Source organism: Capsella rubella, unplaced genomic scaffold (assembly GCF_000375325.1).
Source record: "Capsella rubella cultivar Monte Gargano unplaced genomic scaffold, Caprub1_0 scaffold_1, whole genome shotgun sequence".
NCBI lineage: Eukaryota > Viridiplantae > Streptophyta > Magnoliopsida > Brassicales > Brassicaceae > Capsella > Capsella rubella.
In genome coordinates this window covers 17,505,613-17,527,397 of record NW_006238923.1, presented here as the reverse complement: position 1 = coordinate 17,527,397, position 21,785 = coordinate 17,505,613, and the positions used below count along the sequence as shown (strand labels likewise).

Here is a 21,785-nt window from a genome sequence, read left to right as displayed (position 1 = left end):
TTTTTTTTTGGTAGGGATTTAAGTATCAATCTTAATCCTATGAAAGTTATCTCTAATTCTCTATAATAAAAAGTTAATATTTTTCTTGTATATTTCTAACACACAAAAAGATGGAAACATATTAAATGATGGGTGATTTACCTGTTGACACACTTTGAAGGGTATAACTTATAAATAACACACTTCCGAGTTTATAGTGTACTTTGGCCACTGTTTGTGTCAAAAAAAGACACCTCTGGCCTAATAAAGTAAAAAAGCAACATTTTGCTGATGTTCCGTTTTTTAGTTACGTAGTAACTATAGTTACCCAGCACAGTTACGATTTAATATTATAATATAACATGTTAGTGAAAATTAGCTGTTTCAAAATAAAATTAAAGAATGACGACGGCGTAGGTATAGTTCAAATGTGTTGATAGATAAATTCTTTCTTTTTTTCATTTTCCTTGTTCTTTTTTCTTTTATTCTCAATTTTATGTGTTATCAAGAAAATAATTTTCATTTATTTTTGTAAAATACATGGTAATTGTATTTTTTTCTATATAATGAGATCCATTTTGCTATATTTAAAGTGCAAATTATATTGTCCATATGGAAAGTACAACATGGACACCATAAAATATGTGAAACTAACGTGAATTTTTGAGACAGTAGATTATTGAAAATGGATATTTGAAAATCGACACATGTGATCAAAATGTTTAGAAGATGGTGGATAGTTGAAAATATCCAAACTCACTCTCTCTCTTATTAATGTTGTCCATGAAATCTTGTCCACCCGATATACTCGACATGCATGCTTGTCCACCCGATATACTCGACATGAGAATATTTATTCATGCTTAAAAGCTTTACTAAATCCACAAACCAAATTTCGACATTATCATGGTTATCCATGAACTCTTTTCCATCGTTACATTATTCAAGCAAATGACATGTTAGGGAAAATTCAAGTCTTGAACAAAAGCAACAAGCTCAACGTCCATTAGACAATATCCACAAAAACTGCATATGTTGGACAATATCCATAAAACTGACTCTTTTCTCTAAATTTGGTCACAAAATTATCTCCTTTAAACTTTGTTTATGAAGTATAAGATGCATGTTGGTGTAGTTGTTATAGTATCTCATTGGAATATAATTCAAGATGCAAGAGCTGAAGAATATGTCCACTAAAAGTTATCCACGAAACCTTGTCCAAGAAATCTTTTCTATCGAAATGAGAAGATTTATTCGTAATTGAAAACTTTAGCAAATCTCTCAAACCTAATTTCAACGCATTATCATTGTAATCCGCAAGCACCTTTCAATCGTTCCATTAACAAATCTCTCAAATGTGGATGAGGTTTTTTGGATACCGATGACCTATTCTGTCCAAAAAATGCTTCCAATCATTCTTAATACTCTCATCTTCAATGTTGGATAGACGATTATTGTCCATATGTTCACATATACAGAGACACACTCATTTACACTCATATTTATTGGAATGTTCTCATGTACATATGCACTCATTTATACTAAAACATGTAAAAAGTAACCACATGTTGCTAAAATGTCCAAACACAAGTATGTATATCCAGAAATGATATTACAATTGACCATCCAATTATCAGCGAATAAATGGTCAATTACAAATGGATAATATATAATATAATTCATCCAAATATATAGTAAAATGCATCTTCAAATATAGGAAAAATGGAAATATTGAGTATTGTACAAAAATAAATATAAAATATTGTTATAATAACAAGATAAAGTGATTATAAAAAAGAAATAAAAAAAATGAGAAAGAGAAAGAGAAAGAAAGGGAAAGAATCGAAAAAGAGGAAGAAGAAAAGGAAGAAGAAGAGAACGTAAGTGTTTAGTTGTGTAGAATTTTAGTTGGGATGACAAATGAGTTAATATGTTGTCAAAGCGAGGGTGAGAGAGTAAAGAAACTTTTCCAAAGTGCACCATAAGTTTATAAGTGTGTCATAGTGCAATTAAACTTTTGAAAGTGTGTCCACGCACAATTTTCCCTTAAATGATATTGACCAGATGAGTAAATATTATTATTTGATCTTTGTTCATTACTACACCTATTTCATTTTAGCTCCTACCTGCAACATAGTCTCTGCGTGCCTTGAATCTCAAACATTAAGCCACAAGAAAACAAAAAGGCGTTAATTTTCTTTTCTAGACTTCATCTTTTTCTTCTCCATTAATTGAAGAGATCTTCGTTGAAAAGAGAGAAGAGCTCATGGCGTCTCCTACCGAGAACAGGAATCGATCTAGTAGCAAAAAAACCCATCTTTTAAAACCTTGTCGTCTCACCTCCATTGATGGATTCGAAGCTCAGCAAAATCGTTCATCTCCTTCTGTTCACTCAAAGGCTCTTTCTGCGAGTGTTAACTTCTGTGGTTGGAGGTTTCCAAACAAAAAGTTCAAGTCTTGGGCTAGAAAAATGGCATCTTTGCACGAACCCATTTGGAGAAAAGCTGGGATTTTTGAAGCAGTGATAGCATCTACATACAAAGTCCCTAAAGACACAGATCTTATTATGGGTATTGCCGAGAAATGGTGTCCGGAAACCAAAACCTTCGTTTTCCCTTGGGGTGAAGCAACCATAACCCTTGAAGACGTTATGTTGCTTTTAGGCTTCTCTGTTTTGGGTTTGCCGGTTTTTGCTGCTCCGGACAGCTCAGGAAAGAAGGTTATGGAGAAACTAGAGAAAGAATGGAAGAAGATTAAGAAAGATAAAGTCGTTCTGGTCAGCAAATTATCATGGATGAAGAGATTCATGAACAGTGGTGATGAGCTTGAGCATGTTGGGTTCCTTGCGTTGTGGCTTAGCTACTTTGTCTTTCCATCAGACTTATTTCATCTCTCTAAAGCTATTTTGCCAATTGCTGTTCATCTTTCATATGGTACTAAGATGGCTATTGCTCCTGCTGTTCTTGCACACCTGTATGCAGACCTTAGCCTCTTGAAATCCCACATTAGAGTTTTCAGCCAATCGCTTATTAAGGTACAGATTGACCTGTCTGCTTTGTTTAAGCTGGTTCAAGTTTGGGCGTGGGAGAGATTCAGGGAACTACAACCAAAACCGTTTTCTTTGCTAAGGGGTGAGCCAAGATTGGCTCGGTGGGCTAACGTGAAACAGAGAACCAGCAATGCAAAGCAGATTCTAGACAACTCGAAAACTGATGGTTTTGTGTGGCGTCCCTACACAAAAACTATGAAAAACTGGAATTTCCCTCGATTTTATCCTGAAAAGGAGATGCGCGTGCCTGTTGGTCCCAGTCTTGATGATGAGTTTATCTCCTTTGCTCGATGCATCAAGGTGTCTGAGCTTGTTGGTATTGACAGTGTGGAGCATTACTTTCCCAATCGGGTGGCTTCACAGTTTGGGGTGCGTCACGATGTTTCTTCTCCCGTTAAAGGTAACAGACTCTCACGTGAGGCAGCCTGGAATGTATACGATAAGCCTATTGATGGTATGACATTATACATTCCTTCCCGTTCTGCAATATCTTGTTATATACCAATGTTCTGCGAGTGGTGGAGGAAGGAGGTTGTTGAATCAGCTGAAACATTGAAATCAGCCATCACAGGAGATGACACTAGTTTGGTCCTTTCAAGCTCTAAGATGAACAGAAGAAGCGAGGATGGAATGAAGATAGCTGAGAATTCAACAAACAAGAGACGTAAGTACACAAAGCAAGCTCATGGGAACGATGAGAGTACATTGGGTCGTTGTCAGAAACAGGATTCATCAGAAAATGATGACGATGATGAGAGACTCGCCGTTGCTGTACGAAGGAAACTTTATAAGAAGATGCATAGTAATCTTAAGAACAGTGGGGAAGGTGCTTCTGAGCTGCTTGACAAAAAAAGCAGACTTGAGGCGCGTAAGAATGATTTAAGGAATTGTCAAAAGCTTATTTCGAAAAGCTATGATAGAGATGAAACTGTACCAGCACCGGAAGTAAAGAAAAGGAATGAAGAAACAGAAACTGATGAAAGAGGAAGAAAAGCTGAGAAGCGTATGGTTCTGAGCCCATCTCATAAAACTAACTCTTCAGATTCTCCTGTTGATGTTGATGGAGCACATGACATTGTTGTACCAGTGCCAGAGACAAGGCAATACTGTGATGATGATTTTGATGTGTATGCAAGCTATGCAGAGAAAAAGACTATGATCAATGATGGCAGCAAGAAACCAAAGTGTTTGTTCTATGAAGATGATCCCGTAGCTGGAGAAATGACGAGATCAGATTATGAACATGATATTGATACGGTGGCTGGAGAAATGGCGAGATCAGATGGGAAGTTGTGCAGTGAAACTAAGAATGAAAGTGATGATGGAAGGATCAGTGAGAATGTACAAAAGGGAGAAAAAAATGAAATAAGCAAATCATATAAGAGTATGGTTCTCAGCCCATCTGATAAGTCAGACACTCACATCACTGTAGGTGAGAGAAGTCAGGGACAAAATTGTTTGCTTCATGACGATGGTTTTGGAAGTGAAGAAACCAAGAAATCCAGTGAGCAGTTAGAGGATTTGGAAAAGAGAAACCATGATTTTGGTGATGGTGACGTTGATAATGACACCACTGAAAAGAGATTTCGAGAGCTGAAGGTGCTGGCATTAACGATAGAAGAGCGTATTCTTCAAGCAGAAAGAACTGTGGCATGGCTGAATAAAAGGAGAGCTATAAAACAGAGAAAAATTAACAAGTAGATAAAGAAAGGAGAAGTCAAATTCAAGTAGAATATCAAAAGTTCAGCCTCATATCTATATGATCTTTTGGTTTAGTAGTATCTTTTGATTTTCCTGCTTAGTATATTTTGAGGACTGGTTTGCTTTTTAAGTTTGTCATTTGAATCTTTTGAACTCAGTTATGGGCTAGTAACTTCTTGCCTTCTTGGTGTGTTTTAGATCAGAATTTCTTGCAGGTTATATAGATCTATGCATCTGTTTATTTTATTATGGCGGTTTAGGTTATAAGTTCCAGACTTTGAATCCTAAGAAAGCCAGCCAGCCAGCTCTGAACTATTAAAGCTCTGTTTTACATAACTTTTCTTACAATAGTGAGTAGCTACTTTTATCCAGAATGAGCTCTGAATTTGAAGACTTGTTTTCTTCAAGTGTTTCATTTGAATCTTTTGAACACAGTTATGAGCTAGTAGCTTCTTGGTGTGTTGCAGATCAGAATTTTTCTTACAGGGATAGTTTCATCCTTAAATGGAAAAGTCTGATTCCATTAAGTGAAACTATAAGAAAATTAAATTAAGTATAATCAAAATCTAAGCAATCAATGTAATGAAGATAATTAAAAACTCATCATGAGCGATTCCATATACTGTAGGTAACATCGAGTGAAAAGACAATTAATGAAGTACCTGAACCTGATCCCAGCAACCAAAGCAGCCGGCATAATCTTCAGAGTCTGCAGCAAACCGTAGTCCCATGACGCCATGACTATGTAAGCAGCAGCTGCAATAACTGCATGTATTACAACAAGACATTCCGATGAGTTTTGAGTCGATGAAAATTCATGAGAGGGTTGAGAAACCGAAGAACAAAAGTATGAGTTTTTGCAAAAATTGCAAATAACTTTTTCCGTCACAATCTTTTTTTTTTTTTTTTTTCTATATTTATCGTTACTCATAACACCAATGACCTTTAAAACAACCGTTCCTCTTTAGTACTCACCTGCAACAATAGTTTCTGCGTGTGTCTTCTTCACCTTCACACAAACGTTTCTAGCTTTCGTTTTCTTCTCCGATTACACTGAAGATCTTCTCATCTCATGGAGTCTCCCGCTGAGAACAGTAGCCGACCTAGTAGAGAAAAAAACCATCTTTTAAAACCTTGTCTAACCTCCATTGATGGATCTGAAGCTCGTCGGAAACGTTCAGCTCCTTCTCCTGACTTAAAGACTCTACCTTTCAGTGTTTCCTTCAATGGGTGGAGATTTGCAAGCACTAAGTTTAAGTTTTGGGCTAGAAAAATGGCAGCTTTGCACGAACCCATCTGGAGAAAAGCTGGGATCTTTGAAGCAGTTGTAGCATCCACATACAAAATCTTCAGAAACACAGATCTCGTTCTGGGTATTGCTGAGAAATGGTGTCCTGACACTAAGACCTTCGTGTTCCCTTGGGGTGAAACAACCATAACCCTTGAAGACGTTATGTTGCTTTCAGGTTTCTCTGTTTTGGGTTCCCCGGTTTTTGCTACTCTGGATAGCTCAGGGGAGGAGATTATGAAGAAGCTAAAAAAAGAATGGATGGAGATTAAACAAAAAGGTAAAGTCGGTTTCGTAACACAAGTGACATGGATGGAGAGATTCATGAACACTGAAGATGAGCTTGAGCATGTGGCTTTTCTTGTGTTGTGGCTTAGCTACTTTGTGTTTCCATTATGCTTCCACCGTGTCTATGAGGTTATTTTTCCAATTGCTATTCATCTTTCAAGTGGTACTAGGATTGCTCTTGCTCCTGCTGTTCTTGCTCATTTGTATGCAGAGCTAGGTCTCTTGAAAACTCACATCAGAGCTTTTGGCAAATCGCATATTAGGGTCGAAATTGATTTGAGTGCCTTGTTTAAGTTGGTTCAAGTTTGGACATGGGAGAGATTCAGGGAACTACAGCCAGAACCTAATCCCTTGCTAGCAGGTGAGCCAAGATTGGCTCTTTGGAGTGACCTGAAACAAGAAACCACTGATGCGAGACAGATCCTGGACAACTCGGAAATGGACAGTTTTAAGTGGCGTCCCTACACAAAAACTGTTGGAAACTGGAAATTTCCTCAGTTTTACCCGGAGAAAGCTCTGTCGGTTCCTGTTTGCCCGAGTCTTGATGATGAATTCATCTCCTTTGCTCGATTCATCAAGGCATCTAAGCTTGTTGGAATTGACAATGTGGAGCATTACTTCCCCAATCGAGTTGCTTCACAGTTTGGAATGCTTCAGGATGTTCCGTCTCCTGTTAACCGGAACAACCTCACGCGGGAGGCAGCTTGGAATGATTATATTAAGCCTATCGATGATTTGACATTACACATTCCTTCTCGTTCTGCAATACCTTGTGTTACTCTAGCATTCGGCGAGTGGTGGAAGAAGTCGTTTCCTGAACTCAAGTATCTTCCGGGAGAGAATCTGGTTGCTGAATCAGACGAAACTTTGAGAGAAAGAACCATCACAGGTGTGGATAATAGTTTTGTTCCTTCCGGATCTAAGATGAACGCAACAAGTGAGGATAATATGAAGACAGCTGAGGGTTTAATAAACAAGATACGTAAGTACATAAAGCAAGCTCGTGGAAACGGTAGCAATGAATCAGCTACCACACTGATGTCAAGAACCATCAAAAGTGAAGATGATACTAGTTTTGATTCTTTCGGGCTCTTAAATGAACAGAACAAGCAAGGATGGAATGCAAATAGCTGACGATGTAAAGAGGAGACACAAGAACATGAAGCTAGCTTTATATCTTTTGAGGACTTGTTGGCCTAAAGTGTTTCACTTTGATTTGAACCTAGTTATGAGCTTATTGGTGTGTTGCAGATCAGAATTTACTTACAGAAATAGCTTCATCCTAAAATGGAACAGTCTAATTCCAGCAAGTGAAATAAATCATATATGCCTAGGGAGTAGGGACCAAGATAAACAAACTTTTAAAAAAGTAACCACCACGACAGTATCACATACACCATTCAGATTTCTAAATCCACAAATTCATATACCTTATTCCAACAATGTCATATTCTCCATTAATTACCAGAGTGCACAACCATCATTGATATTCAGCACAACATATCTTTTCAAAATTCAATGTTATTTTTGAAAGAAAGGAGAGCCGAGAAACAGTGAAAAATCGCAGCAGATCGTTTGATCTAGGCGGGTTCGAGGTTGAGGTTGAATATCAAATGCAAGTAGAATATCAAAGATCAACCTCACCTTTGTGATTACATACATGTAACATCAAGTGAAGAGATAATTGATAAAGTATCTTCAGAGAGCCTGCAATAACTGCATGAGAGAGTTGAGAAAGTAAAGATACTGTTAAGAATTCTTGTACAATGTTTTAGGGTTGGTCCTGTTCTAGTCAGTCAATGGTTAAATGATAACAGAACCACAATCCAAATCCAGGCATTAGTCAACAACATCAATAAATATACTTATTTAGACCACTAGATGTTTAGGGTTGGTCCTAAACATACCTTTATCAAAGTTATTAAAACCTAGACCCCTAATTAAGCATTCCTAAAGATGATGTAAGTGAAATTAAACAAACCTGTCTCGAGATGAAGTCTTCTTTCTTCTCCAAAGCATTAAACAAACCTGTCTGGAACTGGAATAGATTTTGTTTGTGCAATAGGGTAATAATAGAAGATACACATATGCCGTATAAATTTGCTTGTAAAAAACAGAAAAAAAAAAAATGTATTGCACTATTGCAGTTCAGCTTAAGATTTTTTAAAATGAACTTGCTAGAAACAAATTATAACTGAAGGTAGGTTTAACGTTTCTAGAAGTGGGCAGGAATCAATATGTTGACTTAGGCGCAGTGAGATACTTTAACTAGAGAGGTCACATTGTCATCTTTGTTCCAAAACAAGAAACTTATATAGTCATAGCAAGACCAAAAAAAAATATATATATATATATATATATATATATATATAGTCATGGCTTCTCATATCTATCTTAACATTTTTGGAGTACAATTTGACCAAAACTCATTTTAAGGAAAATTTGGACCGGGTCAAAATTAGTTTATATAACCCGGAATTAAGTAATCGGATCCTACAACTAGAAAACATAAATGTGTTTAAATTTAATTTCCACAATCTATTAATCTAATTATTTATTATCTTATTATTGCCAAAAGAGATCGTAATCGCTTATACTTGCCATAACTCTCGGCAGTTATTTCTAATTAGTCTATTTTGAAATTTTTATTGACATAAACTTCGTATTCTTAACAATATACACTTTCCAATAATACGAAACTATTAAAGCCAAGAACAAACACTTCTAAACATTTATAAACACGCAAAAACAGTAAATCAAATACAAACTATACTAAGAAAATTTAAAATTTAATGAAAATAAAAATAAAAAATTGACCCGTGGTGCACCACGGGGTAAATCCGAGTAGTATTTAATTTTAAATACTCCATAGTGTAGAATTTAGTTTTTGTAGTTCCGTTTGGTTTTGATTAAATAAGAAAATTGCAAAATGCCTCTATTACCTATCGTGTTTTTCAAAATGCAAATTAAATTTGGGGTATCTATGTTTTGTTGAATAGTAATGTAAAGTTGATTGATAAGACTTTATCCAATTGGATTGATTACCTTAAAAAGAAACTGTTCCCATTCAATATCCTGGCTCTGCAACATCATTTCTTTTGCCTTAGTCTTCCTGTCAAACACTATACCCAAAAATGAGATAAAAAGCAAAACTTTCTATTTCTTCTTCTTCTCCAGCTTAAAAAGAGAAACCCTTAGTTTTAAACGAAACAAAGAAAGAGGAAAACATATTATCTCTTTTGATCTCGTACGGCAGCTACACAGACCACAACCTCCGACGATTCTTGACCTTAAAGGTATGTCTCTGTTCTGTCAAAAAAAAAAAAAACGAGTTTGCTATGGTTTGACTCGGTTCTGGTGTGGTGTGGTTTTGAGTCTTGGAGAATCGAGTGAGTCTTATGTGGTGCGAGTCTGTGTTTGTGGACTTTGGAGTTGCATTTCGAGAGTGATGTTTTGAGTCGATTGTGTGATGAGTCTTAGACTTTTAGTCGCCACATAACCAAACCATTTAGATGTTGATAAAAATGCTAACTTGTTGAGCTGTTTCCCTTTGGGTTAGGTGAAAACTTATAGATGATATATGTGATTTTGAATTATTGATTTCAAAGCTGTTATTTTTTTTTTCTATTGTAGATGGCTTCACCTTCTTCTCAAGTGTTCAAACATGAATTGCTTGATGAGGTTCACGGAGCAGAAGCTCAAGAACCCTCTGCCGTGGGAGAGACTCAGAGACCAACTTCTTCTGCTCTTGTTGGAAGATCTAGCCGTAAAAAAACCCAACTTTTTAAACCCTGCTTCATTGGTGAATCTGAGGCTATGCTTCCTCGTCAAAGTCGTTCAGCTCCTTTTCCTCAGTCAAAGGCTCTGCCTTTAAGTGTTTCCTTCCATGGTTGGAGATTTGCGAGCAAAGATTTCAAGCTTTGGGCTAAGAAGATGTCTGATGTGCACCAACACACTTGGAGAAAAGCTGGGATCTTTGACGCAATTATGGCATCCCTAATCAAAATCCCTAAAAACATAGACTTGGTTCTGGGTATTGCTGAGAAGTGGTGTTGTGAAACCAAAACCTTCGTTTTCCCTTGGGGTGAAGCAACAATAACACTTGAAGACGTTATGGTGCTTTTGGGTTTCTCTGTTTTGGGTTTGCCGGTTTTTGCTACTCTGGATATGTCAGGAAGGGAGACAATGGCTAAGCTGGAGAAAGAATGTCTTAGGATTAAGAAAGATAAAGGCTTTTCTGCAAACCAAGTAGCATGGATAGAGAGATTCATGGAAAGTGGTGATGAGCTTGAGCATGTTGCTTTTATTGTGTCATGGCTTAGCTACTTTGTGTTTCCATCACGCTATTATCAACACTCTGAACATATTTTCCCAATTGCTGTTCATCTTTCAAGAGGTACTAGGGTTGCCCTTGCTCCTGCTGTTCTTGCTCACTTGTATGCAGAGCTAAGTCTTTTGAGAAACCACATCAGAGATTTCAAGGAATCAACGTTTAACCTCAAAATTTATCTGACTGCCTTGTTTAAATTGGTCCAAGTTTGGACATGGGAGAGATTCTGGCAACTACAACCAACACCTAATCTGATGCAAAAGGGTGAGCCGAGATTGGCTCGTTGGCAAAACCTGAAACAGGATACGAGCGATGCAAGGAAGATTTTCAAGAACTCAAAAAGGGACAGTTTTGAGTTGCGTCCATACACACAACATGTGGGAAACTGGAAATTTCCTCAGTTTTACCCCGAGAAAGCGATGTGGATTCCCGTTGATCCCAATCTTGATGATGACTTTATCTCCTTTGCTCGATGCTTTAAGGTGTCTGAGCTTGTTGGAATTTATTGTGTGGAGAATTACTTTCCCAATCGGGTGGCTTTACAGTTAGGGATGCTTCAGGATGTTCCTTCTCCTGCTAACCGACACAACCTCTCACAGGATGCAGCTTGGAATGATTACAACAAGCCTATTGATGATGTGACAATATACATTCCTTCCCGTTTTGCACCACCTCAGGTCACTCAAATGTTCTGTGAGTGGCGGAGGAAGTGGTTTTTGGAGTTCCAATGTTCTTCTGAGGTGTCGCGGGTTGTTAAATCAGATCTAAAATTGGAAGATGAAAATAATGTAGGTCGTTGTCAGGCGCAGGTTCCGTCAGACAAGGATAAAGAAGATGATAGCCACACCATTGCTTCTGAACCGCCTAGTAAAAAGATTAGACTTGAGGCGGATAACAATGATCTGGGGCCTTGTCAAAAGCTTGCTTCGATAAGAGATAATGGAGAGAAAACTTTCCCACCACTAGAAAAAGAGCAAAGGAATGAAGAAACTGATGAAGCAGGAATCAACGCAGAGAAGCGTATGGTTTTGAGTCCATTTAATGAAACCAATTTGTCTGATCATCCTGTTAGTTTCGATGAAGCAATGGACATTGTTGAAGTGGCACCAGAGACAAGACAATTCTGTGATGATAGGCTCGATGTACAGACTGATGAAACTGGAAACAAAACAGGGAAGTTTCCGAGCCAATTTGATGATAACAGCTCTTCAGACTCTTCTCTGGGTGTTGGTACTAATCGAGGAGTGGTTGACATTATTGTGTCACCACTAGAGACAAGGGAAACCCGTGATGATGAGCTTGATGTACATGGAAGCTATGCAGAGAAGATTGACATGATCAGTAATGGCAGCAAGGAACCAGACTGTTGGCTCAAAGAAGATAGTATCTTAGCAGGAGAAAAGGCGACCTCAGATGAGAAGTTGTGCAGTAGTGAAGCTGAGAAGGAAGATGATGTAGCTGGTGATGACAGTTTGATCCAGAAAAAGAATCTTGCAATAATAGAGGAGCTAGCATTAAATGTAGACAAGAATGGCTCAAGCCCTCATCAAAACCTTGCTTGTGGAGATGAAACAAGCTTGAGCCCATGTGGTGATCAGTCAAACGTTCACATTGGTGTAGGGGAAGGAAGTCATGGACAAGACTGTTTGCTTCATGAAAATGCCCTCGGGAGTGAAAAGAGAAACAACGGTTTTGATTTTGAGGCTGATAAGAATTCAGCTAAAAAGAGAATACAAGAACTGACGATGCTGCTATTGTCAATAGAGGAGCGTATTTTGAAGGCACAAGAAGATGTGGCATTGATAATAGAAAGGAGAGACGCAGAACTGAGAAGAATCGCAGCTCGCTACAACTAGGCGTGTTGGAGGTTGGTTTGAGCGGTCATACAGTACTCATGCATAACAAAACTTTGTTTTCTCTATTACAACGTAAGATGTTTAAAAAGGATTTTGGGAGGATAAATATTTATTTTATGTATATCAGCTTGATTAAATTGCCATGTGAAATCTGAAAACACACATGCGTCGGTTATAGCCTAAACCGGACACCAAACCAACCCGATACTAAACCAAAAATACATCATATTATATGAAAACATCTAATTAATCACAAAAGTCAAACCAAAAATATTTTCCTTTTCCGATTATGTCTGAAAATGCTAAGGAATCTAGTCCAGCTCATCATCTTTACAAATAAATTTATTTGCCAACTTTCTTACCAAAAAAAAAAAATTTATTTGCCAACGTTTTAGTCAAACGTTCATGCAATGAACCAAACCAAATATGGTTCTACCAAAAACAAAAAAAAAATTACTTTCATAATTCTTATCGACAATTGGTTTCCCTCGAAAACCAATCAACCAAAGAGCAAGAGAAAAAAAAACACCACCTCTCTCAATACTCTCATACACTTCTTCGGCACCTCACACTCTCAAGCTCTTCTTCACCACCTCCACTGATGCTTCCTTGCCAGATTCTCTCGGCCCCTTCCCCACAACAGAAGGCTATGTCTTCAACTGTTACTTTCAAGGGTTGGAGAGTTCCACAGTGGAACTATAAGTCATGGGTTGAAAAGATGTCTTCTTCCCACGAAGCCGTCTGGAGAAAAGCTGGAATCTTCGACGCTGTTGTTGCATCGACGCGAAAGATCATCAGAAACGCAGATCTCGTTTTGGGGATTGCTGAGAAATGGTGTCCTGAAACCAAAACCTTCGTCTTCCCCTGGGGTGAAGCTACCATAACCCTTGAAGACGTTATGTTGCTTTCGGGGTTCTCTGTTCTGGGCACACCGTTTTTTGCTACTCTGGATAGCTCCGGGGAGAGGATTCTGAAGAACCTAAACGACGAATGGTGTGAGATTCGACGAAGAGGTAACGTAAGTTGGGTCACACAAAAGACATGGATGGATAGATTCATGAACGCTGGGGATGAACTAGAGCATGTAGGCTTCCTTTCTTTGTGGCTTAGCTATTTTGTCTTCCCATCAACTTTCCCCAATGTCTATCAAGCTGTTTTCCCTATTGCTGTTCATCTCTCAATGGGTACTAAATTAGCTCTTGGTCCTCCAGTTCTGGCTCACTTGTATGCAGACCTAGCTCTCCTACAAAAACACATCAAAGATTCAAGCAAAGAGGACACTGTTGTTGCCAACATTGGTGTGACTGCCTTGTTTAAGTTGCTTCAGGTTTGGACATGGGAGAGATTCAAGGAACTACAGCCACAACCTAATCCGTTGCTAAAAGATGATCAGCCAAGATTGGCTCTTTGGAGTGACCTGAAACAAGAAACCACTGATGCGAGACAGATACTGGAAAACTCGGAAATGGACAGTTTTGAGTGGCGTCCTTACACAAAAACTGTGGGCAACTGGAAATTTCCTCAGTTTTACCCGGAGAAAGCTATCTCGGTTCCTGTTTCCCCGAGTCTTGATGATGAATTCATCTCCTTTGCTCGATGCAACAAGGTGTCTCTCCTTGTTGGAATGGACAACGTGGAGTCTTACTTCCCCAATAGAGTGGCTTCACAGTTTGGGATGCTTCAGGATATTCCTTCTATTGTTCCCCCGAACAACCTTTCAGAGGAGGCAGCTTGGAATGATTATAATAAGCCTATCAGTGCTATGGAACTATACATTCCTTCCCGTTCTACAGAACCTTGTTTTACTCCAACGTTCAGTGAGTGGTGGAGGAAGACGTTTCCAGAGTTACAGTATTCTTCTAAGGAGAAGGGTATTGTTGTATATGCTGGAACCTCGAAGACAAGAAACATCATAGGTGATAATCATTGTACTAGCATTGTTCCTTCAGGCTCCATGATGAACAGCACAAGCGATGAGGATGATGAAATGAGTGTTGCTGAGTACTTAAACAGGAAACGCAAGTGCATGGAGCAAGCTCATGTCGGGAGAGGCAAGCGCACGAATCAAGCTCGTAAGAAGAGACGCAAGTACATGTTTCTGTCTCATCAAACAGGTAAAAATGAATCAGCTTGAACATTGAGTTTAAGAAACACCGTAGGTGATCATGGTAGTGTTGTGTTTTCAGGCTCTGAAAATGTGGCTGATGGAAGTGGATGCGAGGCAGGAGATGATATTGCTATGACCCCATTTGTTGAAAACAACTCTTCTGATCCTCCCCTTGGTGCTAATGAAGAAGTACGTGACAATGTTATGCATGGAAGCAATGCAGATCTGATGGATGATGGTAGCATGGAACCAAAGCGTTTGTTCCAAGAGGATGGTGTCATGGTAGGAAGCTGTGCAGAGGAGAAGTTGTGCAGTAATGAAGCTGAGAAGGAAGATAATGTTGCTGGTAATAACTGGTTCATCGGTGCAGGTGATGACCCATACGGAAAGAGAATTGAAAAGATGAAAGAGCAGGCGTCATCGTTGGAAGAGCGTATGGACAAGGCACTAAAAACTGTGGCATGGTTGAAAGAGAAGAGAGCCCAAAAACTGAGAAACATCGCAGCTGCTCGTTTGATCTAAATGCAAGGAGAAGAATATTTAAAGAACAAATTTCATTCAAGTCCTTTGGGTGAGATTTTGGTTGACTATCTTTTGATTTTCATTTTCCTTTTTAATATCTTTTGGAAACATCCTTAATGGTTTTTAAGACTGGTTTTAAGTTTTTCATTTTCATGGTATATTTATGGTTTTAAGACTGGTTTAGACCCTTTGTGTCATGTTTTTCTTTGTTTAATAAATTCTGTTTGGTTAAAGATTTTAGGGAAACTAATAATTAGACTTTGATGAGCGTAAAATTGTCAAAAGAATTATATACGTAGGATCATCGGAAACATACATATGTATATAAAAAGAGTAAACATACATCTAGATATAGTTAGACAATGTAATCTAACTATATATTGTAGTGTTGTTTATTATAGATTCGTACTATACTTACAAATTCTTCACAAATAACAACTATATTAATTTGTCGACAAAAAAATAAAAATAACAACTTTATTAATAAACTAAATTTCAAAAATCTAGCAAGAAAATTTGGGTTTTTAGTTTGTGCTTAAAATTTACAACTTGTCACTGTCACTTGTTCTCAATCACTCTATACAATTACAAGTCTTCGATAAACGTCTAGTTTTGTATCAATAGATACAGAGAATGACGCCATGGGAGAAAGGAGAAAGCTTCGGTCTTGGTTCAAAGTGAACCATCTCGTTGAGCCAGAAACATCTTGAACCTGAATGAATTTTATACTAAAATCTATATCTCTTAAGTTAAATTAAGATTTATCCCGTAGTACACCACGAGTCCAACTGTTTTTTTTTGCTTTTTTTTAAATCAGTTAAATGAGTTAGTATATTGATATAGATGTGTTTCTATGGTAGGTAATAAAGATGTTACGATATATATATATATATATATATATATATATATATATATATATATATGTTGTTGTAATTTATTTTTTAGTTAAAGGACATGCAAATTAAATGCATAAAGAAAATTACAAAGATATGACTTTGTGGTCATATAGTATTTTTGGAAGTAGTTAAAAGAGAAGAACATACACTTGAGTAAATTCTAGATTAGGTAAAGATAACACAAAGGATAAGGTCGATTAACCGCGAGCACACGACCACGTTTTGCCACGTCCTTTAACCGTAGTCCATTGATTCTCTTGAACTTTTTGCGTAGGCTTGCTTGGCGTTCCTCCTCGAGTTCTTAAAGAGGAGTCACCCATCTCAAAACATGTATCAACTCCATAGTCTAAGGAAGCAAACAAGTTGCTCTCATAAACATCCCCATGCAAGACCTCATTTGCCAATGAGCCTAGTAGGGTAGGAGTAAATAGACTAACTATAGCTAGAGGAATATCAACCAATGAAGCAGCCTTAGTTGGTGCAAACTTTGAAGAAAGAAATGGTGGGATTAGAGTTGGCGTCTACAGACGCACTTAGGGAGAGATAAGCCATGTACAGTGACAGTTAGTATTGATGGTTCCTCCTCAGAAAGAGGAGAAGAGCAAGCTACAGCTGAATCCATCTCAACGTTTTGCAAAGAGCGACAAGAATTGGCTGGACCAGAGACAACATTATGTTTTTCAATACGTGCAACAAATTCCAAAGGAGAATCCTAAATGGCTGCATTTTCTCACACTTTTTTGGGAGCCAAGAGTATTTAACATCGACCATTGAGACATTGCATGTCGATGTCATGTCTGGAGCTGCAATCCTTTGTGGAAAAGGCTTGTCTAATTCCACTTACACCATTAGCTTAGCTTCATCCATAAGGATCGTCCAACCTTGGTTTGTTAGTTAGTACTTAGTATGTGTTTTTCTAATCATGAAGCTATCCAACTAATATCCCAATCTGAATAAAGACAACTTGGAATGTTCTTTAAAGTTACCCACACAGGAGCGTTGTTGCAATTTCTGAACTTTAATGTATATGGTATGGTATATGCGGTTGGTTATCAATTTCCATACGTATGTGTATTTTTAAGTATATGTAATACATGATCACATTTAAGATTTATCCTGTGATACAAGACCATTTTTGTTTTTTTAATACTTTTATATATAGTTTTTTTCTTTTATGATTTTGTATTATATTTGTAGATTGAGTTTCTTTGCTTTTTAATGTACACATGCATTGTTTTTTTTTAAAGCTAAAGATGTTACATTGATGTAATTCTGAAATAATTTATTGTATTGAATGCACAGTCACGAATATTCAAGTGGCTATAGAAACTTTTTACTAGTATATATGCAACATTCTTTGACTATTATATTTCAAATTTGAAACTGTATATATTATATTGATTATAGTATGTATATAAACTGTAAGATTTTCAATAGATTCGAAGTTAACTGATCGAAACAAGACAAATAATATATTTTTTTTTCTAATAACATACAAATTAATTTTAAATCGACATAATTTTCCACGAGTGATGTCAATCAAAATGGTATATTTTGTATAAGTTCGCCATTCATCAGATCTTGTAGCTCTATACCATTGTATCTTGAATTGCTTATTTTAATTTTTTGAATTTATCTTAAGAGTAAAATGACTTGATATTTTGAGGGAAAGTAAGTACATTTTAAAATTATTTTAGACTAAAATAAATTGATATTAAAATTCAATATAAATTTTTTAATCACAAAGAATCGTGTCACTTGTCAGCATATTAGAGCATGAATATCTTATTTTATTATAATTTTAAGAGAATCAAGAAGGATCCAAAAAAATGGCAACATGTTATTTAGGTAGAGATATACAATCAACCTATTAAGTTTCCTATCTAAATAATGTAAAGTATATATTTAAAGATAGTGGAAAAAAAATTTTAAGTTAAGATATTTACATTTATTAAGTTACCAAGTCATTTTTGACATTGTTGTTACATATACATATGCGTGTGTGTGGGTACTACAAATAGAGCTCTATGTAGAGATCCTTAAAAAGGTCCATTAGCACCGATTTTGTTTTTCCAGATTTTAAGAAGATGGAGGAGATGGGTTTTTTCTCAAAGCTTTTTAGTTGTTTCTCGAAGCCATCTTCAAAGAACGGTTCATGCTCGGGTGGTGTCTGTGTTCTTAAGAAGAAGTAATCCTAACAAAGATGAGTTTGCTAGCTACTATGTATACAAATAAATTATTATTATTATTATGTTCATTTCAACATTTATGTTTCTCATTTCATATTCTTTGCTATTATGTAGTAGTAGCCAAAAAATTATCTGAAATTTGATATTTAACAATAATACTATAAGTGCTTTATTTTTTCTTCTATTGGCAAATCCATTTGAAAAAAAGGTATTGGTGTTTTGAAAACACTATAATGATTTGATGTAGAAGTAGAACCTAAATGATAGGATCTTATATCAATAATTTAGCATAGGACGACGATGTAATTAAGAATTATAAGAAACTTCAGTCGAACCAAAAATAAGAGTAAAACATATAAAAATCATAATTAGAGCTAATATATATCTTAATCTGAGTCTTCTTCTTCTTCTTCTTCACCTTGGAGCGACTTGAAGAGTAACGATGGAACCAGAAAATTGGTAACCAAATACATGGAGATCATTACTCCACTGCAATAATTAATTAAGTAGATTATTACTCAACACCTATATAATTAGCAAATTAAATTCCCCAATAATGATAATAAATATTAGAGAAATTAATCTTTGTTGTAAAGTTAGAAATAAAGAAACGAAGACAATAGGAGACAAACCTTACAAGGAGGAAGGTAGTGATATCACCAGACTCGGAAGGAGGCAAAACACTCGCTTGTTGTGGTTTTATGAGTCTAATACCAATCTTGGGATAGTTCTTGATTTGCCATTGATGTTGGCTTAAGCTTATAGGACATGAGGATACAAAGGAGCAGACCACTTGTTTTCTTCTCAGGACGACGGAGCTGGATAATAATGGCTGATGATAACAAGCACACCACATTTTTTTCTGGTTTCAAAGGTCAAAACACAACATAAAGTGTTGAGTTATCTAATAATATTGTTCCTATCAACATTTTGTGAAGATAGACCTTTAGCCAATCTTGTGTAGCCACGTCACCGTTTTGTCTCTTCAGATTTTTTTTGTTTACTAGAAAAGAAGAACCCCAAGTTTTCTTATGAATCTTATCTTCTTCTTCTTTTTCAGCTTATGGTAAATATATTTACTCATCCTACACACTACATAGTGCTTAAGTATTTTTTAGAATTTACAGTTGCAAAAAAGTTCAGTTATGCATGAGTACTATATGATTAGCAGTTTAATTAGCACATGATTAGTCCAAGTCACTTAAGCAGTACTATATATATATATATATATATATATATATTGCGGTAAAATATTAATCAAATATTAGTTGTGGGTTGTGATGCAAGTACAAATGATTTTACTTTAGTAAAATTCTCAACCATAGATCATTATAGTGGCGGAGCCAGAAAAATGAACCATGGGGGTCATAATATTTTTTCTTAAAAAAATAGATTAAAAAAGAATTTAAGATAAATTCTGCGTTCACTCATATTTTGAATTTTTTTTTTGTTCGACGTAGATAAAAAACTAACAATTATTATCCATTATTTCATTTTCACCGAAACAGAGGTATATATTAACTACCCAAGTAAGAAATATTATATTAAGCAACCCTATTTTACTTTGACAAATCCAAAAACGTGTTTAGTATTTTAATTACTTGAACTATCAAAGTTTCTTAAATTACAAAAAATTTGACTTACAATTCACTAGTTTTCAATATGATTACGCAAAGATTACGAAGGAAGAAAAATAGTCTAGGTATTGAGAAATTAGATTTTTACCGTTTAGTGTTTTAGGAACTGTTTTTTTAACTAACTTATAATTATGTTTAGCTACATAATCGAATAAAATATATATTAAACTTAAAGGTTAAAGTCTAACAGTTTGGCAAAATGCCCAATAACCATATACGTAGAATATATTTCAACATTATTTGAAAAATATTAATAGCAGCTTTGAATATAGGGGTCGAGAGAGAGTTTATATTTGTTTGAGAGGTGTCACTAAAATTATGGAAGGGTGTCAATAGATTATTTAAACATGTGTTAACTAACTTTTATAATAAAAGCCAAGCTTAAATTTTTGTTTTCATGACACCCCTCTTAGTTCTCTACCTCCGCCGTGTGCTATCATATATGAAATATTTGGAGGTTAATGTAACCAATTTTACTTTACATTTAAAAACTACTAAAACAAAAGTTGAGGCTATTTCAAATTATATATTCCCCTTATGTATTTCTAACTTATATATACTTACATTTAGGTATAACATATAGTATAACTAATTTTAAGTTATAACACACTTTAATAAAGTGTTATGGAGACATATCTCATTAACTAATTTTAAGTTACAACATGTTATGGAGAAATCGATAAAATGAATGAAATCAAGATCCAACGGTTGAAATGACTAAGCAACACTATGGAAATCATGAAAATACGAGTACAGAAAAATTAAGAAGAATCCGTATAAGAATGTCAAACACTTGTGTAAATGTATGATCAAACTAGGTTTCCTAATCTACGACAGTGATAAATGTAAATTTTACATTTGGAAACAATGGTAAGCTTCCTAAGTTGAAATATTGATCAAGATCCTTCGTCCTAGGTTAAACTTTATGACGAAGTAATTAATGGTACTGTTGGTATATATAAGAAGGTGTGGGTACTAGGTACATATCACGTAGAGATCCTTAAAAAAGTCCATTAGCACCAATATTGTTTTTCAGATTTCAAGAAGCTAGCTAGGATGGGTTTTTTCTCGAAGCTTTTTAGTTGTTTCTCGAAGCCATCTTCAAAGAAAGGTTCATGCAAGGGTGGTGTCTGTGTTCTTAAGAAGCCTAAGAGCAACTCCACTCATCATCCATCTTAAGGGTACTTAACATTAAATGCTTCATTAAACTTTAATAAAACTAATTAAAAAAAATCAATTAGAAATGGTAAAGAAAAAAGCCTTCCACTCATGATCCAATTCATGGGTACTTAAGCATTATTATAATATAATTTTTTAAAATTTAAACTAAATTAATAAATAATGCAAATTAACAATTAAAAATTAAATTTACATAAATTACATTAAAAAGAAAGATGAAAATTTTACAAAATTCAGAAATTAGAATCATATTATACAAAATTGGAAAATATAAATTATATATATTACATTTGAAAGAAAATTTGACATTATTCATAATTGGAAACAAATGATACTAAATTGGAAAAATTAAAATTACATATATTACATTAGAAATAAAGAAACATATTTTACATAATCCATAATTGGAAACATATTATACAAACATTTAAAAAGACGTACATAAATTGCAAAAGAGTAAATGGGAATTGAGAAAAGAAACGAACATGGTTTTATTGTTGGGATGAGCCGAATTTTTGCCAAAGATGCTCAACCAAATCTTTTTTTAGACGTTCATGCATTTTCGTATCACGAACGTCATTTCGAATGCCCATCATATTAGTGAGATTCGATGGCATATCTGTAGAATACGATAAGTCCACATGTGAAGTACCGCTTCCTTCTTCTTGATAGAACTCCGAGGGATTGTAAAAACCGTATTCATGTCGTTCGTCTTCCACAATCAGTCCTGAGGCTCTCTAACGGTTTCCTGAGTATGCCTGGCC

General features: G+C 35.8%; 5 protein-coding genes across 5 annotated transcripts; 4 read left to right on the top strand and 1 right to left on the bottom strand.

Moving 5' to 3' along the window:
* The first annotated feature begins 2,245 nt into the window (after nt 1-2,245).
* Nucleotides 2,246-4,912, top strand: LOC17899153. The gene has a single exon (XM_023789416.1). It carries the CDS (start codon nt 2,246-2,248, stop codon nt 4,727-4,729), a length of 2,484 nt encoding a protein of 827 aa, XP_023645184.1. The 3' UTR covers nt 4,730-4,912.
* Nucleotides 4,913-5,728: 816 nt separating this feature from the next.
* Nucleotides 5,729-7,551, top strand: LOC17900358. The gene has a single exon (XM_006303579.2). It carries the CDS (start codon nt 5,802-5,804, stop codon nt 7,437-7,439), a length of 1,638 nt encoding a protein of 545 aa, XP_006303641.1. The 5' UTR covers nt 5,729-5,801; the 3' UTR covers nt 7,440-7,551.
* Nucleotides 7,552-9,460: 1,909 nt separating this feature from the next.
* Nucleotides 9,461-12,600, top strand: LOC17897325. Its single transcript, XM_006306696.2, has 2 exons — nt 9,461-9,601; nt 9,939-12,600. Exon 2 carries the CDS (start codon nt 9,939-9,941, stop codon nt 12,489-12,491), a length of 2,553 nt encoding a protein of 850 aa, XP_006306758.1. The 5' UTR covers nt 9,461-9,601; the 3' UTR covers nt 12,492-12,600.
* Nucleotides 12,601-12,933: 333 nt separating this feature from the next.
* Nucleotides 12,934-15,216, top strand: LOC17899351. Its single transcript, XM_023776781.1, has 2 exons — nt 12,934-14,605; nt 14,678-15,216. Exons 1-2 carry the CDS (start codon nt 13,093-13,095, stop codon nt 15,118-15,120), a joined length of 1,956 nt encoding a protein of 651 aa, XP_023632549.1. The 5' UTR covers nt 12,934-13,092; the 3' UTR covers nt 15,121-15,216.
* Nucleotides 15,217-18,457: 3,241 nt separating this feature from the next.
* On the bottom strand, nt 18,458-19,086 carry LOC17899862. The gene is made up of 2 exons (XM_006303385.2): nt 18,838-19,086; nt 18,458-18,694 (listed from the first exon to the last, which is right to left on the bottom strand). The coding sequence occupies exons 1-2, from the start codon at nt 19,059-19,061 to the stop codon at nt 18,592-18,594; spliced, it is 327 nt and encodes a 108-aa protein (XP_006303447.1). The 5' UTR covers nt 19,062-19,086; the 3' UTR covers nt 18,458-18,591.
* Between the last annotated feature and the right edge of the window lie 2,699 nt (nt 19,087-21,785).

What these genes read in the sequence shown, in the direction of transcription:
- LOC17899153 (XM_023789416.1), top strand. Translation starts at nt 2,246, where the DNA reads ATGGCGTCTCCTACCGAGAACAGGAATCGATCTAGTAGCAAAAAAACC.
- LOC17900358 (XM_006303579.2), top strand. Translation starts at nt 5,802, where the DNA reads ATGGAGTCTCCCGCTGAGAACAGTAGCCGACCTAGTAGAGAAAAAAAC.
- LOC17897325 (XM_006306696.2), top strand. Translation starts at nt 9,939, where the DNA reads ATGGCTTCACCTTCTTCTCAAGTGTTCAAACATGAATTGCTTGATGAG.
- LOC17899351 (XM_023776781.1), top strand. Translation starts at nt 13,093, where the DNA reads ATGCTTCCTTGCCAGATTCTCTCGGCCCCTTCCCCACAACAGAAGGCT. An exon ending in GTTTCTGTCTCATCAAACAG is followed by an intron (nt 14,606 to 14,677) that starts GTAAAAATGAAT and finishes TTGTGTTTTCAG; the next exon opens with GCTCTGAAAATGTGGCTGAT.
- LOC17899862 (XM_006303385.2), bottom strand. Translation starts at nt 19,061, where the DNA reads ATGTGGTGTGCTTGTTATCATCAGCCATTATTATCCAGCTCCGTCGTC. An exon ending in ACTACCTTCCTCCTTGTAAG is followed by an intron (nt 18,695 to 18,837) that starts GTTTGTCTCCTA and finishes TAATTATTGCAG; the next exon opens with TGGAGTAATGATCTCCATGT.